At 42.9% G+C, this 18,582-nt stretch overlaps 3 protein-coding genes and 1 long non-coding RNA gene across 4 annotated transcripts in view; 3 read left to right on the top strand and 1 right to left on the bottom strand.

Moving 5' to 3' along the window:
• Positions 1-18,582, top strand: part of LOC145422960 (protein NLRC3-like) — a gene marked incomplete at its 5' end in the record, with an annotated part of 416,117 nt that overhangs the window by 266,812 nt on the left and 130,723 nt on the right. The gene's annotated exons all lie outside the window — the stretch shown is intronic.
• LOC113017568 (protein NLRC3-like) overlaps positions 1-18,582 on the top strand; it is a 238,603-nt gene that overhangs the window by 211,042 nt on the left and 8,979 nt on the right. The gene's annotated exons all lie outside the window — the stretch shown is intronic.
• On the top strand, positions 5,769-10,537 carry LOC145425232 (protein NLRC3-like). The gene is made up of 2 exons (XM_080298207.1): positions 5,769-7,595; positions 8,188-10,537. Exons 1-2 carry the CDS (start codon positions 5,959-5,961, stop codon positions 8,366-8,368), a joined length of 1,818 nt encoding a protein of 605 aa, XP_080154333.1. The 5' UTR covers positions 5,769-5,958; the 3' UTR covers positions 8,369-10,537.
• LOC113021316 (uncharacterized) lies at positions 9,266-17,352 on the bottom strand. Its single transcript, XR_013905974.1, has 2 exons — positions 16,269-17,352; positions 9,266-13,130 (listed from the first exon to the last, which is right to left on the bottom strand). It is a non-coding gene; the product is annotated as an uncharacterized LOC113021316 (long non-coding RNA).

The raw sequence follows: 18,582 nt of genomic DNA, 5'->3' as shown, positions 1-18,582 counted from the left end.
AACGTGAAACTGATGGTTTCTGGTGTTTGGGTCTGTTTTTCTGTATTTATGCAGATAAAGTGTAAACTCAGATGAATTATACCATCAAATGTTAAAGGAAAATATCAGGATGAGTGTCTGTGAGCTGAGAAGGACGTGAAGCGAGCAGTTTATCCCAGAGCTGAAGCTGCTCTGTGTGCAGAGATGAGCTCAGATTCCTGCTGTGATTGATCAACAGTCACAGAAATGTAGACTTGTAGTTATTACTGCAGTATGGTCACAGCAGATACTGATAAACATGTATTATGAGGATGGATGATCAAGTTTCTCACTCTCTCCTTTAAATCTCAGTTTTTTCTTCTTCACAGTTTATCTGTTAATTTATTAATGAATAACACTGAAAGAGTTTCTGTTATATTTCCCCTTGAACATCAGCTTATTAGGGCGGCATTAGGAAATAGCCCCCCTCCAAAGAATGAATAAATGAATGATGATAATAATAAAATGATTCAAAAGCAGAGCTCAGAGTGGTAGAATGGTCAAACATGGATCCACGGGTGGTTCAACTGCATTTGGTGACGTGACTAAAGCAAATCTTTCAAATAATCCCACCATCAACGGGATGTTGTCTCCTTTACTACGGTTACTTTACTTGGTCACCGTGTGAATTTCTTTGAAATGAACCAAATTCTTTTATTTGTCGGTTGTTGCATATTTAACCTCTACAGTCAGGAAAGGAGGAGATGAGGCCTCAACAATGTTGGGTTGTAGCTGTGCTTCAGGTTAGAGTGAGTGTCCATGGAATAAATGTAAGTCAGTGAACTGGAAACATGACTGTGTTCAAACTTTGTTTTCCTTTTTATAATGAGTCTAATCAAAGGTGGACAGAAGTATCTCCACTGTGACTTTTCTGTGTCACCATCAGAGCTTCTGCACAGTGTTTCTGGGGCAGATAACATTGCAGCATTATGGAGACATTATGGAGACAAAAAGAAAAGCGTCTGGACTTCTTTAAGTTAAACTTAAAGAAGTCCAGACGCTTTTCTTGGACTGTTCAGTGTTGAGTCTCATTCACACACTCCCTCAGACTCTTCACACACACTGATTTGCTGACATAAACACACTCCTGTGTGCTTCACACACACACTGAGGACCATCTACAGACTGTGAGCTCCGTCTTCTTTGTCTTTGGAGCCGAACTCTGACAAAGTTAGGAACAAAACTTTCTCCAGCGTGTGAACTTTCCTCCTAGACTCAGTCTGAGCAGTCAGACCACATATTTCTAAAGCAGCACATGAAGGTGTGGCTCACACACACACAGGTGAAGGAAACAGCTGCAGTATTAAAAGCTGCTTCACTGTCTACAAATATATGAACTGAATGTTTCTTTCAGGCTGTAAAAACCTTATTTATCCTCCATTACAGTCCTGCATTCAGAGCATTACTTCTGTTATATTAGTACATGTATTTTATTCTGATGAACACATGAAACTCTGAGCTGGATTGAATCCATTGAATCAGAGTCCAGGACTCAGACTAAACACACTGAATGTGTCCTGAGCTCGGCCGCTGTTCCACAGTAACTGCTGTCAGAGTCACTGTTACTGAGTTAGCTTAGCTAGCAGAGCAGCTAGCAGTTAGAGTATGAACTCTGTAAGCAGTCAGCTCGGTCCTGGACATGGTTACTGACATAAAGCTGCTCTCTGCAGCCATGTTTGACCTGCTGCTTTGTAGGACTACAGTAATGGAGGATTTGGAGGCTGAACTGGGCTCTGTGACACTTTTTGTAGTGAACTGATGAAAGCTGCGTCTCAGATGGATGTTAGTCCAACACATCAGACACAACCTCTGCAGCTCTCAGTTGATGTGCACATGAATGATTTGTGTTTCCTCTGCAGGTGAAGGTAGAAAGTGTGTGTGAGCTGATGTGAACTGAGCAGCATGGATCAGTGTGAGGACAGAGAGGAGGGAGTCCCTCCCTCTAAAAGCACTCTGTGTGGGGAACATGAGAGCCAGACCAAAGCTCAGAGGTGAGATGACCATCTCTAACTGTCCATGACTCTTCTCCATGTCACAGCTCAGCACTCACATCACTGCTCCATCATTATTCACACTCATACCTCTGTGTGTGTTGTTTTAAAGCCCAGAGCTGTGGGGCGTACCAGGCTCAGCTGGACATAACCCTGAAACTAATCCAGAGCCTGGACCTGAACCCAGCTGTGTTTCCTTAAAGAGCAACGAGTCGAACGATATTATTGAAAACTTTAACAAAAGACTGTTATGTGACAAAGAGTAAGTACATTATTTTTATGAGATTGTTCATCATGTCTTTAATTTAATATTTCCAGTTTTTCCTTCCTGTCTCATGAAGCTGTGACATTTATTGTTTTTCTTTTAGGATCAATAAGAGGCCAGAATCTCCTGGACCTGAACCCAGCTGTGTTTCCTTAAAGAGCAACAGGTCGAAGGATGCTGGTGAAGACTTTAAAGGCTGTTCTTCTGCTGCTGAGAGGTAATGTGTGTCTAGATGTTGTTCCTGACTCTGTATTTTTGAATAAATCCTCATGTTTAATATCAGCTCAGCTCTTTTTCACACATTTCTATGTTGGTGTGTGAAGCGGTGTGTGTTGGAGTGTTTCCACAAACACAGCAGTCAGAGTGGAAAGAGTGGATGTTGTAGGAGGTGTTTGTGTAGTGAAGAGGCTGAGTGTCTGTAGGACTCCAGCTGCTCCAGCAGGTGTCTCCTTTGTGCTTTGCTTCAAACACAGTGTAGGGAGGAGCTTCCACTCAGGTCTTTCAGGTGTTGCTGGATGGAGGAGGACAAATAGTTTTTCCCTTCAGTGACACTTCAGCAGCTCAATGTTCTGGGAGATGTTTGTCTTTATGAAGGTTTATGGATTCTTGTTCTTACTTTGGTTAAACTGAGCAATACATTTTCCATCTAACATTTAAAGTAAATTTCCAGGTGAATAAAAGATCTGCAGCTGCAGCCTCTGTGATGTTTCACAGTCTGAAAGTAACAAATTCAACCAGAGTTCAAACAAAGGCTTAATATACGTGTGTGTTTGATATAATGCCAACAAGTACAAACAGGTGTTCTTACAGGTCTTAATCGCAGAGGTCTGATAAGTCTGGTGACTTTCACACTCAGCAATTTTGCTGCCTTTTATTTTATATTGGCCTTTTTAAAGCCCTTCAAAGTCTCCCACATTCATACAGAGCTTTTAACACCAAACTCCTTTACAGTCCTTCTCCTCTCACACACGATCACACGACTGATTTGTCTGCAGCAGCTGTGTTACTGCTAGTATTTTATTATGTGTGTAATCTCCTCATATTGTTCCTGTGGTTTAGTTTGACTTCCTTCTGCAAACTCAGCTGCTCTGTTGCTGATACACGTCTCCATGAATATGATTGATCAGATGCTGCCAACACCATGTGTTTCATGTGAGCGCTCAGCTGAAACCCTGGGTTGACTTATCGAGTTAATAACAAGCTTCACGTGACTGTGAATGCTAAAGTGAATCCAGATAAAGGAAAGAGACCCTGCTAATGTTGGACTCACTTCTTAGTGTAGATCCCAGGAGGAAGTTCAACATAGCCATTCTTTGTGCTAGCTCGACCAAACCTGAGACCACAGTGCAGGATAATGATCATCATCTGTCTCTGTCAAGGACATTTAAAATCCACAAATAACAAACATAATTATATTTGATCATTAAAAATATGTTTTCACTTAAAAAAGCATGAGCACACTGGTGGATTACAGAAACATGAAAACTGGTTAACAGTAAAGTTAATTTAGGTGTAAACAAAGTGTCAAACATACTTAAGTAGAAGGACTGATGTTTGTGTTAAAATACCCTCTTAAAGCTGAAATACTGATTCAACTTTCTCCAAAAGTTGATTCTGTTCATCTGGACGTAGCGTTTTGTGGGAGAAACATTTCGTCTCTCATCCAGGTGACTCCTTCAGTCTCAGCTGACTGCAGGATTCAATCTTATAAACAGGACATTTGCATAATGACTGAAACCTGCCCACTGAAGGAACAATGGGCTGTGAGGTCAGTTCCTTAATCTTAATTATGCAATTCTCATGACCATTGATCAACAACCACTGATCAATGGTCATGAGTACCATTCACAGAGAGTTGGGGAATGGCTGCAATCACAGCATGTAAGATGGTGACAGATGTACCCTTAGGCCCCCTCCTCAATTCAGAGATGGTCTTTCCCTTTTCACGTAAATGGCCTCCTTGACTCCGCCTTCAAACCAGCGTTCCTCCCTGTCCGGGATGTTACATCCTCATCATTGAAAGAGTGTCCACTGGCCTGTAGGTGTAAATAGACTGCAGAGTCCTGGCCTGACGAGGTAGCTCTTCTGTGTTGTAGCCAGAGGTTGTTTGGTTTCCCCGATGTATAAATCCTGCCAATCCTCCTGCACTTAACAGCGTACACTATGTTACTCTGTTTGTGTCGGGGGACCCGATCCTTGGGGTGGACCAGTTTTTGGCGCAGCGTGTTTTGGGGTTTAAAAGCCACAGAGACCCAGTGTTTAGAAAAAATGCGACTCAGCTGCTCCGACACTCCTGACACATATGGGATAGCTACAGGTTTTCTCTTAGGCAGCGGTTGTCCTTCTCTCCTGGATCGACTGGAACTTTCTTTAGGAGCCTTTCCAGCTTTGACAAAAGTCCAGCTGGGACACATTTACGCTACGTCCAGATGAAGAGAATCAACTTTTGGAGATTTACTTTCCTGGATGATTGAGAATGCATCAAGACGTTCCTCCTAAAGTGTTATTCAGAAAAATGACAAAAAAAGTTTTAAAAATAAGGATTAAAATATTAAAAACTATGTTTTTGAGTTTCCTGATGTAGCACAAAAATATATGAACATAACTGTATATAGGACAGATATTTTACGGTTCTTTTAGGCAGCACCAAAAAACAAAAAGACTATTTTAAGCTGTCTGAGGTAGTGAGTCAACATGTCACACTGGGTCAAAGGTCAGGGAGTAAAAGTGTGTTTTAAAGGAGGTTTAAAAGCAGCGAGTGAAGGAGCCTGTCGAGGTAAATCGTTCCATAACTGATCAAATTCAGTTGGTGGACCTCTGTGTGAAATCAAGCATCTGGTTCACAGAGAGGATAACCCTCACATGGGCTGTACAACATTATATAGGGAGACATTGTATTTTTATTTTATTTTTTATTCCTATTTATTCTATTTATCCCCTTTGTATATTTTATTTATATCTGTCTCTGTATTTATATATGTGTGTGTGTGTGTGTGTGTGTGTGTGTGTGTGTGTGTGTATATATATATATATATATATATATATATATATATATATAATAAAACAATTCTGTAACTTAATTTAAGCTCTACAGTCAGGAAAGGAGGAGATGAGGCCTCAACAATGTTGGGTTGTAGCTGTGCTTCAGGTTAGAGTGAGTGTCCATGGAATAAATGTAAGTCAGTGAACTGGAAACATGACTGTGTTCAAACTTTGTTTACCTTTTTATAATGAGTCTAATCAAAGATGGACAGAAGTATCTCCACTGTGACTTTTCTGTGTCACCATCAGAGCTTCTGCACTGTGTGGAGAAAGATCCAGAAGCAGAGCTGGACTGCAGACAGCCAGTCAGAGCAGCTGTGTACAAAGTAAGACTGAACATCTGTCTGCTGATGGACTCATTTCTGAAAACTGGACTTCTTGTGTTGTTCAGACATTGAAGAGTTTTCTTTCTCTTTAGTTTCATTGTTTTTCTTTCTTTCAGCAGATGTTGGTCTGCAGGAGGTTTTAGATGAACATAAGATCAGTCTGAGGAGGAGATGTGAACGTGTGACTGAAGGAAGTGATGAAACAGGAAGTAGAACCCTCCTCAACAGGATCTACACTGAGCTCTACATCACAGAGGGACAGAGTGAAGAGGTTCATACCCAACATGAGGTGAGGCAGCTGGAGACAGCTTCCAAGATGGACGCCCTCCATGACGCTCCAATCAGGTGCCAGGACATCTTTAAAGCCTTACCTGACCAACAGAGACCCATCAGAGTGGTTCTGACCAACGGCGTGGCTGGTGTTGGAAAAACCTTCTCAGTGCAGAAGTTCACTCTGGACTGGGCAGAGGGCTTGGAGAACCAACATGTCAGTGTGGTGGTTCTGCTTTCATTCAGGGAGCTGAACCTGATCAGAGATGAGCAGTACAGTCTTCTGGAGCTGCTCCATGTTTTCCATCCAACATTACAGAAGGTCACAGCAGAGAAGCTGGCTGTCTCTCAGCTTTTGTTCATCTTTGACGGCCTGGATGAAAGCAGACTTTCACTGGATTTCACCAACAGGAAGCTGCTGTCTGATGTCACACAGAAGTCATCAGTCAGCCAGCTGCTGACAAACCTCATCCAGGGGAATCTGCTTCCCTTCGCTCTCGTCTGGATAACTTCCCGACCCGCAGCAGCCAATCAGATCCCTCCTACACGTGTTGACAGGCTAACAGAAGTACGAGGCTTCACTGACGCCCAGAAGGAGGAGTACTTCAGGAGGAGATTCAGTGATGAAGAGCTGTCCAGCAGAATCATCTCCCACATGAAGACATCCAGGAGCCTCCACATCATGTGTAGTATCCCAGTCTTCTGCTGGATCACTGCTACAGTTCTGGAGCACATGTTGACTACAGAGCAGAGAGGAGAGCTGCCCAAGACCCTGACTGACATGTACTCACACTTCCTGCTGGTTCAGACAAAGAGGAAGAAGAACAAGTACCATGAGGGACGTGAGACGAGTCCACAGGAGCTGACGGAGGCTGACAGGGAAGTTCTTCTGAAGCTGGGGAGGCTGGCGTTTGAACATCTGGAGAAAGGAAACATCATGTTCTACCAAGAAGACCTGGAGCAGTGTGGTCTGGATGTGACAGAGGCCTCGGTGTACTCAGGAGTTTGTACAGAGATCTTCAAAAGAGAGTGTGTGATCTTCCAGAAACCAGTCTACTGCTTTGTTCATCTGAGCATTCAGGAGTTTCTGGCTGCTGTCTACAAGTTCCACTGTTTCACCAACAGGAAGACAAAGGTGCTGAAGAACTTTTTGGGAGATTTTTGTTATGATTCTGACTTTGATTATACTAATTTGCTTCGGTTTCCCCACATTAAACCATCTCTGGATGATTTCCTGAGCAGAGCCATTAAGAAATCCCTCCAGAGTAAAAATGGCCACCTGGACCTGTTTGTTCGCTTCCTTCATGGCCTCTGTCTGGAGTCCAACCAGAGACTCTTAGTAGGTCTGCTGGGTCAGACAGAGATCAGTCCAGGAACCATCCAGAGAGTCATCAACAACCTGAAGGAGATGAACAGTGATAAAATCTCTCCTCACAGAAGCATCAACATCTTCCACTGTCTGATGGAGATGAACGACCTCACATTATTTCAGGAGATCCAAGTGTTCCTGAAGTCAAAGAACAGATCAAAGAAGAAACTCTCTGAGATCCAGTGCTCAGCTCTGGCCTTCATGCTGCAGATGTCAGAGGAGGTTCTGGATGAGTTGGACCTGCAGAAGTACAACACATCAGAGCAGGGACGACAGAGACTGATTCCAGCTGTGAGGAACTGCAGAAAGGCTGGGTGAGTCCAGATGTGATCATTAACATCATTGATCAGTGTAGGTTAGTAGTTTAATGTTGAAAATAAAATCAGATTGTAACCACAAAGTGTTTGTGTCCGTACGCTGCAACCTTCCACACCATTCCTTTATTGTACAGACTCAGCAGCAGCTCCATGGATCCCAAATCCAAGAGTGGAGAACAGATTTGAAGTGTGTCACATCCATGCAGTCACAGCTGTTTCCACCATGTTTCCACTGATATTGATCCTGTTCAATGACACGTTTCATATCAGTGAATATGTTCTTTAGGACGTCCACTGACATGTTTAAGTGTCCTGCTGGAAATCACTCAAATCATCCATGAAATCCATGAAAAAGCCAGAAGCAGATTAAAGCCAAACAAAGATTCTCATTAAAAGTCTGCAGGTCTGAGAGAGACTCAATCGTTGTGTCATGTCAAACACAGTAAGAGGAGCTGAAGCACAGATGTGAAGAGCAGATTCATCAGATTATGACCTCACTCTGTTTTGTCTTCATATACATTCAGTCTGTGTTTAAAATGCAGATTTTCTGCTTTTATAATAACACATTTTATATTTTCTATCATCACAGACTGACTCGGTGTGGACTCTCAGAGTCTCACTGTGAAGTTGTGGCCTCAGCTCTGAAGTCCAACCCCTCCCATCTGACAGAGCTGGACATGAGCAGAAATAATGGCCTCCAGGATTCAGGTGTGAAGCTTCTGTGTGCTGGACTGGAGAGTCCAAACTGTCGACTGGAGACTCTGAGGTGAGTTCACTGACTGCGGCTGTTGTTGTTTTTCTATATTTCAGGTCTTTGATGTTTGAAACTTTCTTTAGTTCCTAAATGTTCAGGATGTGTCTGAAGACAAATGTGAAGAAGTTTGAGTGCTTTCAGAAATGTTGTCTTTCCAAACGACTGAACAACAGTTTTTCCTTTTGGCTCCAAACAGAAGTGACAGACTTGAGCAGGGTTCATTTAAAGGCTGACAGAAGTGGAGTGGTGACGGGGAGATGTTTGACAGGACAGTGTTTCAGCCTCCACAGGTTCATGTTGTGCTCCATCAGTCAGTGAAGATGAAGTCGGTGCTGATGAGGCTGTAGAGTGTGTGAGGGATGTGAATGAGGATGATGAAGATCTGATGATAGCAGATAAAAACAGGCTGCAGAGACTTTGAGCCATACAGGGCACACAGTGTGTGTACAGAACAGCTGAAATCATTATGGAGGCCTCACTGGGATATGGAAGCATCACAGTACAGCTTCAGTGAAGCATTAAAGTCTCTGATATGAGATGAGAAATGAAGCAGCCAGAGCTTTTTCATGAGTGGAAATCCACTGTGACTGTGAGCTGCTGCTACAGCCTCCAGATTAGCCAGCAGCTCATCCTGCTCAACATTTTCTCACCAACTTTAATAGAAGTGTGATGTTTTCAGCTGGAGTGATGGTCAGGGTGGCCTCCCTCTCCTCTTCTTCTCCTCTTCCTCTTTCATTTGTAAAGCCACTTCTGCTGCTTTCATTCATTTGGAAGTCCTGTAGCTGAGTTTGGGAGAGACTAACAGCCTCGGCAGCAGAGGGGAGAAAGGCTGTAACTGTTGGGTCTGTGTTTCCACAAGCCCCGCTAATTCTAGAGACTTATTCATCATGAAGAAAACAAGACAGTCGATCTATCCATTACTTGCGCAAGGGAGGCCTCGTCTGTGTCCAGCACGACAATGACCCCAATGGTGGCCTCCTCTCGCTGCCTTTTATTGACAATCCTCAAACAATAGTTTACAAAGCACCTCCCCTTGCAACCCCCCTTTGGTTACATAGACAAGGCACTGTATGTAAGTGTGTGTGTGTGTGTGTGTGTGTTACCTCCTGCTGACCAAAGGGTCATAAACCCAGGAAGCTTACATCAAAAGAAACAGATCTTTCAGATAGGATGTATCTACAATAAAACCTCCCCCAGCACAGAGTGGCTGGAAAGGTGGTCAGGATCAAAGGAATGGCTTTGATCCTACTGCTTAAACTAAGACTGTACAAATTTAAGAAACACAATGGCAACATTCAACAATTAGACTTAACATTTCCCTCCTTTTTGTCATTGTTCTTGAATTTCAACTTATGCACCCTTTGTTTGGACAGTGTCAGTATAGATTTCATTCATACACAGTAAACTACATCCTATACATAAGCAAATCAGTATCAACAGTCCAAAAACAGGAATTAATTTTTTCAAAAGAAGATGCCACCAAGGACCAGACGGTAACCAAGCTATCCAGCCTTGTGGCGGATCTACTCCTGTCGTGCAATTCATTATGTATTTCTTCAAGTAAACAACTGAATGTCAAAGGTCAAACAAGAAGAATCATCATTCTCAAAAATCATATGTCACTACAATCCAACTGTATACAGACATAGGTATTTAAACGCATCAGTTGACTTTATTGTTTGTCCATATGGCTCTCAGCTAACTTCAAAGCTGCAGCCTGGTCAACACCCTTCTTTATGACTCCTATCAACCCCCCAAATCTTTTCACTGTAGGCATCCTGTGGGGGTTAGAGTCAACTGGTGAATTATCTGCATTTACAACTCTTCTCCTGTCCTGTTGTCACCACAGAAAAAGCTTTGTAAAGGAAATTGGATCAAGCTGTTTTGAACTTCTTGGCTCGAAACCTCAAGTGTTCATGATGTAATGTAGACAAAAGGCTTCTCTGTTTACATCCTTCTTGCAGAAGACAAAAGAATAGGTGATGTTGCCATGTTCCATGGTTGATCTCCAACTTGGGCTAATCCATTGTCCTTCATACACATAGGCAATTGGCCTGTTTCCAGTTCGTTTAGCTGTTCAATGTCCTGCAACAAGTCATATTCTTTGAGTCAGACGAGCAGGTCTGTCTCACCAGAGCAGTTCACCTTCCCAGCTACTGGTGAATCAACCTTCCATTCAGGTTCAGAGCAGTTGAAAAGTTGGCAGTGTTCCCGGATGTGTTGCTAAAGCAACCAGACAAACTGCCTCGCTCTCAGTGATGCTATAGGGCCACAGTCCAGAAGAATGTGTAGCCAGTGGCATCACAAGCATAACCATTGGTCTCATTCTTTATGTGAGCGGTTGTGTTCTTAAACTGCCACCAGTAGTTGGTTGAAAACCCATGCGGGTACTGGGTGTGATTTGCTCTGTCCCAATGCGCTCCTGTCATCCCACTCAGGGTCCACAGGCACAAGAAGATGCACAGCACATTCCCAGCCATTCTGATGAGTACCTGTGGCTCAGTTGGTTTCTTCACCGGATTGAGACGAGGGGCCCTGGAGGCTTTCCCCCCCCCTTTGTTCCCGGTCTTCCTGCCACTTACTCCGAGCTGGCCTGGATGTGTGTCACCTTCTTGCAGTGCGCTTGATATATCCAAGTGTTCCTTCCAGCAATCTTCACTGCTGTGGTCGTCGTCAGCAGCATCCGATATGGACCTTCCCATCGTGGACTGGACCAGCACTTCCTCTCCATGGCCTTATCAACATCCAATCTCCAGACTTCAGACTCTGCTCCTGCGGAGAAACAGAATCATCTGGCAGATCATTTGTTCTCATGACTACTTTACTTTTAAACATTTTCAAGCATCTAATCTGCTAATACGCTCTCTCTTCTGCTTTTCTATCATCACTACAGAAGACTGGAACTCTAAATGCTCTAACATGTGTAATCTCAAAGAGTCAGACCATTCTCTGTTGGAGTAATCCTCATGTACTTATTCTATACAGTCTAACCATGTCCTGCCTGTCTTCCTAAATCTTAACTTTACTATTCCATTAGTTCTCTCTGCCTGCAAAAGTTTTTTTTTTTAAAAAGTATTTAATAATCCTAGAATGAATATAACGACTGCTCATTTCCCTCCTGTTTGAGACATGGCAAAGCCAATGGCTCAAAATAGCAGCAGTCTTATACAAATTATCAGGCAGTACTGGTTTATCACACAGATAAAAAATCATCCTGCAAGCTTGCTCCCTCTGTAAGTCACAACTGTTTTCCTGCTGTAGGTGAGTGGGCCTGCATGTCTGCTGATGCTGTACTGATAAAAGGTTAACACCATGTTTAACTACAGCTGCTTCTTTTGTGATCTTATCTGCAAAAACTTTCCCTAATGCAACTGGATCTTTCCCTCACATGTGTGCTGCACATTTACAAACGGCAATTCTACTGGTTAATAACACTGCCTCCAGCAGATTTTGCAAGAGTTTGGTGTGTTCTGCAGGTTTCCCTGTAGAGGTTGTCACACCTCGTCTCACTCACTGCACTACAAAGAAATGTACAGTAGCAAATGTATACTGCCTATCAGTGTATATTGTCTCTCTACAGCTTTACACACTTCCGTTAAAGCTAGCATCTCTGCTGCTCAAGCAAATATGAAACATGCTAGTTGTCCTACATAGATAACTCTCTCTCACTGTCTGCTACAGTAAAACGTGTTCTAGTCTGTCCCTCTGCTGTTGTAAAACTCAAACCATCAGCAAACCAAACCTTTCCCTCAACGAGTGGCACATCTATTAAGTCATCCCTCAGCTTACACTTCTTCTCCTCGCGCTCTCTACACTCATGAGAAGTGCCCTCCTCCGTTGGCAAAAAGGGTTGGACAGATTCAGAATTGTGCACCACTTTATGGTAATATGTGTGGTTGTGAGAGTAACATTAAAGACAAGTGTCTTGTAGGTGTCAGAAATGTAAGTTTAGTCTGCAGTAGTAGACATCTACCTCGTGTGGAACTAACAATGTCAAAAGGTGAAATAAACTATTGAAACATTGTACAGCTTAAACTGCTGCACATACTGATCTCACGCATGGAGGTAAAGCACGAGCAACTAGAGCTAATCTTTTAGGATAGTAAGTTACTGGCTTCACTTGTGGAAAAAGTGCTGTTAGTTATTTTACAGTCACCTGGCATTTGTGCTGTTCACAGAACCACAAGTCCATCGCTGGACCTCCTCTGCGCTGTCACTTTCTGGAGCTTGGCACGCTCCCTCAGGTTCCATTTTCCAACGCTGCTGAAGATTTAACCCTAGAACACTATCGCTATAAATAGTAACATGATCACTAATGCCGGGTGATTTTTACCCGATATAATATAACCAATGAAAAGTAATCAAATATATCAAAATATGACAACACATGACAAATTAGAGTGGTCTTCTTTTACTTTCAACTGTGCCATGTCTAACAAAATGAAAAATAAAACTCCTAAAACAAAATAATGACTCTGGAAAGCTGGTCTTTGGTCCACCCATTCCTGGGACATTTGAGACTTCCCTGGTGATGGCACAGGCTCCTCGACACGCAAACAGCTTAGTTGTCTTCCTTAACGTCAACGTCGAAACTCTTTCATCTTATTTAAGATTTGCTGTGCAAAGTCTCCTCGTGACGATCCTTTGGAAGACCAGTAACACAGCTCTCTGTGCTGAAGGTGATCTCCGATCCTCCTCAAAACTCTCTCCTGGCCTCAGCTTCCATCTTGTGGACGATCCTCTCAGTCACTCCTTCTCGTCATGGCACCTCACGATATCTACAAATTAAAAAATGACACTCCTCTCGCCACACGGCTTTCGCCATGTGTCAACTCCCCAATGAGACATGTACAAGAGTGTTGCACAGTCTCCCTAAAACAATCTCCAAGGTTTGTCCCTTGGAGCAGCTTCACTCCAAGCTGTAACCCTGTGTAAAAACATTAGTCAGCATTGAAATGTTCAGCTTGTTTAGCTCCCAGCTCCTGTATCCTAGAAGACAAAGTCTTAAAATTAAAACAACTTCACATTTGCAACCAACTATAGATCATAAGAGTAATAAAGTATTCAGCATCACAGAGACAAGTATCATTGCAGGTTTATTCTAAACTCATTAAACTCCTACTTTTCCCCATAATTTGTTCCAAATTATTTAACATCTCACCGTCATTCCACATTGTAATCAGTGACGTCCCTTAAGTTTGTTACTCACCATGAGCCCAACAGTGTGGTCAGATAATGGGCCCCGATGTAACTATTCTGTAACCACTGCACATCTGTTCAATTGTCACTCGTCTGTCTGTGCTGAATCCTTTACAAGCACTCTTAAAGAAAAACAACATTAGCCAAACACAAGGTTCATCCCGGTTGTCAGGTGTCGGCCATCCAGATTCCAGAGGAGCTGTGAAAAGTCATAAAGTTAACACTCGCTGTGGAAAAAGTAACAATGGTCTCATCACAGTATGTCTCACACTGCATTCATTTCTTCCCTGTAACATTCTCTCAAAAACACAGTGTAATTTCATCATCAACATATAGCCTGTAACTACAGTTCTCTTCATACAAAATCTCAGTAATCCTGTGGTAGAGAAACATCATTAAGTTGTGTCCTGCTGTAAACCACATGATCAAATCACATGATTAACCATCTGCTGTAAAGAGAAATGTAAATGTTAGCGCTGCGCAGGTGTGTACACACTTTCTCACAGTAATCTCTGTGAGCAACACAAGGTAGTGAATGACACACACATGGTAAATTCACAGACATAGAATTTAAACTAAAAAGGTTAAATTTTCAGAGTTCACATAGTCATGTGACCCAAGTTTCCTCCTGTGGTCTCCTTCTGCTCCTGCAACAGAGACACACACAGAGACACATCCACACCTTTGTCAGGTGGGGGTTGACTTCACACAATGGTGTTAAGTCAGTCAGTCTTGTCAGCTTTTGTCAGTCAGTCAGTTTCCCATTTATTTTAAAACTCTTACTCATTCACTCAGTGATTCCTTCTTTTGCTAATTGTGGAAATTATCGTCGCATCCGTTTCCACGCTCAGCAAAACAACGTCATTTCAAAAAGAAAAATAATTTAGACTGGATTTTCTCGCTGAATCCTTTTGGACAGGAACTTGTCTCAAATAAGTGGATTTCTCCTGAGCCCATTTTAATTTTGGAGAAGCTCACTTTGCAACAGTTTTCTCGACGATGCTTCGATTCTGATCGTGCTCAAACAGAGATCATCAAACAAAACTTTCAGTGCACCATGAAAGTAACAAAATAAAAGAAAGAAAATAAAGGAAATCAAAGGAAAGAAAGGCCTTGTTTAAGTCATGACACGTGTTCTTCATGCCAGGGGGATAAATCGTCACAACCCAATTGGCAGGCTCAACTTAAATAACAAAAGACAAATCAAACAGCCAGTTTAATCTCAAACATTCATCCAATCACACACAACATACAGCATAACCCTGTTGTCTTAGCACATAATAAGTTTTAGTTCTCATGTAACTAAATGTGTGCCATGGTAAAACTTCTTCACACACCAGAAACTCACAATCAGCTCACTCAGCTCACTCATTTAAAACCTCTCATCTATGATGCAACCATCTGTCCTCCTATAATATTCAGTCCACTAGTCTATGTATCACTTTCATCTTACTAGTGACTTGGACAAGATGACAAACAGAATCTCATGCTTAAGATGCTGTCTGGTCTTCATGAGTATCATTTATGTGTAAATGCATGTAGGGTTAGTATAGTTAATGCATTTTCAGTATGTTTTTGTGTTCTTCTCTCATCACACTTTCATTATTCTCATCACTGCTTAAAACAACACACATCTCTCTCTGTTTTTTTTTTCTTTAACTGTACTTTTCTCCAAAACAGAAAATAGCATTACAGCTGTTTCAGACTTAGAAACACCAAACACTCTTCGTGCTATCATTCATCCACACAACTATTTTATTTCTTTTTGTCCACTGGGCAGGTGACCTGCAGAATCACGTCTGCCCCAGCTGGATACCTTTCACACACACCATGACGTCAGACACACTCACGGACTGGATCAGGAGAAAAACTTTCTTCATCTTCACACTCTGGGACAGAAACACCATATGTTTTTTTTGTTTGTTTGTTTGTTTTGTGTCAGGGATGGATATGTAGTTGTAACGTTTGTGTTCACTAACTTTACTTTCTGTTTCCTACCCTGCCCAGTCTGTCTTGGACTCAATGCTTCTCCCAATGTCTCTCCATACTCAGCCTCTGCTCTCTCACGCTCTTCTCTGGCTCTACTTTCTGCTAACATTCTTGCTTCTCTCCTCTTCTGAACCTGCTCCAGCCACAACTTAGCAATTGCTAACTGCAATTCCTTCCTCTGCTTCGCTTTACCTGTTTTACCAGCTACACTTACAGCTATTCTTTCTACCAGCATTTTACACTGAACTTCCACTAATGTCCCTTCAAATCCACATTTCTTACGCCAACAACCTACATACTGCGTGCTGCCTGGTAAAAATTTCTCCATAAATTTTAAATCTCCTTCTAAGGCAGACTTACACATTTTATTCTCCATTAACAATCAGCCACACTCACACAGACCACGTCTGGCCCGCACACACACACAACATAGGCCTATCGCTTGCGTCTGCACGCACAGCTAGCGCTCTCTGTTGAAAACTCTCAAACGCCCCAAATGGCGGAGAATTCAACCTTCGGACACTCTCTAACACCCCAAATGGCGGAGATTCCGGACTCCTTCACGGCGGAGACGCCGAACCTAGGTTATCTCCACGCCCCAAATGGCGGAGAACTCTCTACGCCCCAAATGGCGGAGAAGCCTGCGTCTCTCTCACGCGGCTAGCGCGCTCCCGGACTCACGTTTAACGCACAGCCCGTAGCCGCTCTCTAAGGCCTTCTGTACTCACTGTTTGTTTACGTTCATGGGAAGAGCCTCTGGATCCCGTCAATCGTCATCCATCCCGAGGGGAGGTCAGGAGCAAACTTCCCGGCCTGGTGGCAAGCCAAAAACACCAGGGCTTTACGTCAATCATCCCAGACGTTGCGGTGGCGTCCTCTCCCTCTCCTCGGTGGATGCAATGTGTTAGGCTCCGGCTCCGAAGGACCAAATAAATGTTGGGTCTGTGTTTCCACAAACCCCGCTAATTCTAGAGACTTATTCATCATGAAGAAAACAAGACAGTCGATCGATCCATTACTTGCGCAAGGGAGGCCTCGTCTGTGTCCAGCACGACAATGACCCCAATGGTGGCCTCCTCTCGCTGCCTTTTATTGACAATCTTCAAACAATAGTTTACAAAGCACCTCCCCTTGCAACCCCCCTTTGGTTACATAGACAAGGCACTGTGTGTGTGTGTGTGTGTGTGTGTGTGTGTGTGTGTGTGTGTGTGTGTGTGTGTGTTACCTCCTGCTGACCAAAGGGTCATAAACCCAGGAAGCTCACATCAAAAGAAACAGATCTTTCAGATAGGATGTATCTACAATAAAACCTCCCCCAGCACAGAGTGGTTGGAGAGGTGGTCAGGATCAAAGGAATGGCTTTGATCCTACTGCTTGAACTAAGACTGTACAAATTTAAGAAACACAATGGCAACATTCAACAATTAGACTTAACAGTAACACCACCACTTTACTCTGTTCTACCTGTCACATCATTTTATCAGGAAACAAATATGCTCATGTTTTTACTATGTTTGTCTTGAAGATGTAAGAAGATCACATGGTGCTTTTTATTATTGTGTTGGTTTGTTTGCTGTCTCTTGGATGGAGCCCAGCTGTGCGTGGCCCCTGGGCCTGTGGTCAGAGTGTGTGCTGGATAATCCGGCCCAGGATGAGGCCAAACTGACATGGGATGAAATGTCTGTCACATAATTGAGCTTTGTGATAAATGTACGACTTTAATGTGAAACATTCAGAGTTTTTTCTCTTGTTGTGTTTGTTTGAAGCTGCTTCCTGTTGGCTTCAGCTGTTTGGAGTTTCCATTTTCTAAACTTCTACATTCTGAACCTTCTTCAGCTCTGAACAGATGATGAAACACTGAATGATTTCAAGCTCACACTTTGTCTAATAAACTTACATCTTTCATTCTTTATACAGATTGAGGGACTGTGGTTTGTCAGAGATCAGCTGTGATTATCTGGCAGCAGCACTGAAGTCCAACCCCTCCCATCTGAGACAGCTGGACCTGAGCTCCAACTACAAGCTGCAGGATTCAGGAGTGAAGCATCTGTGTGGTTTCCTGGAGAGTCCAGGATGTGGACTTGAAACTCTGGGGTCAGTCAGCATGTTTTAGTTGTGCTGAGATGAATATGATGTGAAAGTTGTGCTGACACTAAACTGCAGACATCAGGCTGATATTATACTGATCCACACTGAGGATCTTCATGGTAAAGTCTGTTTTCTTCTTCTCTGGTTTAGTCCATTGACTGCAGCACAACAATGTTCACATTTCAAACAGTGAGACTCAACGTATGGCCCGCGGCCCACACGCGGCCTGCCCACCTTCCCTGATTCAGAGAGAGGGGACCCTGATTAACTGTGTAGTGTTCTTCCTCACAGTTCTAAGTATCAGACACAACAATGAATAATCCACAGCTGACTGTCTTTAGCAGGTCAAAGGTCACGGCACACAGCAGGCAGTGGGAAATATTATAACTCTGATCATTTATCAGCACATATCCATATGTATAAAAACAAAGCTGACACTGTGAGACTTGATCAGAGGTGTGATCATCACAGCAGAGGCCTTTGTGTCAAAGTCACTGAGGATCAAACAGAAACACATGAAGCAGATTTTCCTGTTCTGGCTTTTTATAGCAGATAACCTTCAAAATATTCTGCAGTCCATCAAAAACTGAAGCAAACCATGAATCAACATGTGAACATGAGCTGATGCTGCTGAAGTGAAGCAAAGTTACAGAGGTTTGATTACAGACACAGCTGAAAGTTTGTAATCTGTCATCATTTTAAAAGGTTTACATTTCTTCAGTATATCCACATTTGCAGCTGCTACCTCAACCTCCACTTGTCCAACACAACTGCTGTCCACTGCCTCCATGACATTGTGATTTTGCTGTTGGTCTTCTGTCAGATCTTCATCAATCACTTCTGCACGGGGCACACCTTCAGACTCTGCAGCTGCATAACGAAAGCCTGTAAGATAAAATTAGACATAAGGTAAATGTACACCAATATTCCAATGACAGGTGTGTGATTCATCTG

Source organism: Astatotilapia calliptera, chromosome 3, assembly GCF_964374335.1.
Source record: "Astatotilapia calliptera chromosome 3, fAstCal68.1, whole genome shotgun sequence".
Lineage (NCBI taxonomy): Eukaryota > Metazoa > Chordata > Actinopteri > Cichliformes > Cichlidae > Astatotilapia > Astatotilapia calliptera.
The sequence above is the reverse complement of the archived record's forward strand: the minus strand, read 5'-3'. Positions and strand labels throughout refer to the sequence as shown.

Bases quoted from the DNA above. Each gene is read 5' to 3' on its own strand.
- LOC145425232 (XM_080298207.1), top strand. From the start codon at position 5,959: ATGGACGCCCTCCATGACGCTCCAATCAGGTGCCAGGACATCTTTAAA. The intron at 7,596-8,187 runs GTGAGTCCAGAT...CTATCATCACAG, and splicing joins AGGAACTGCAGAAAGGCTGG to ACTGACTCGGTGTGGACTCT.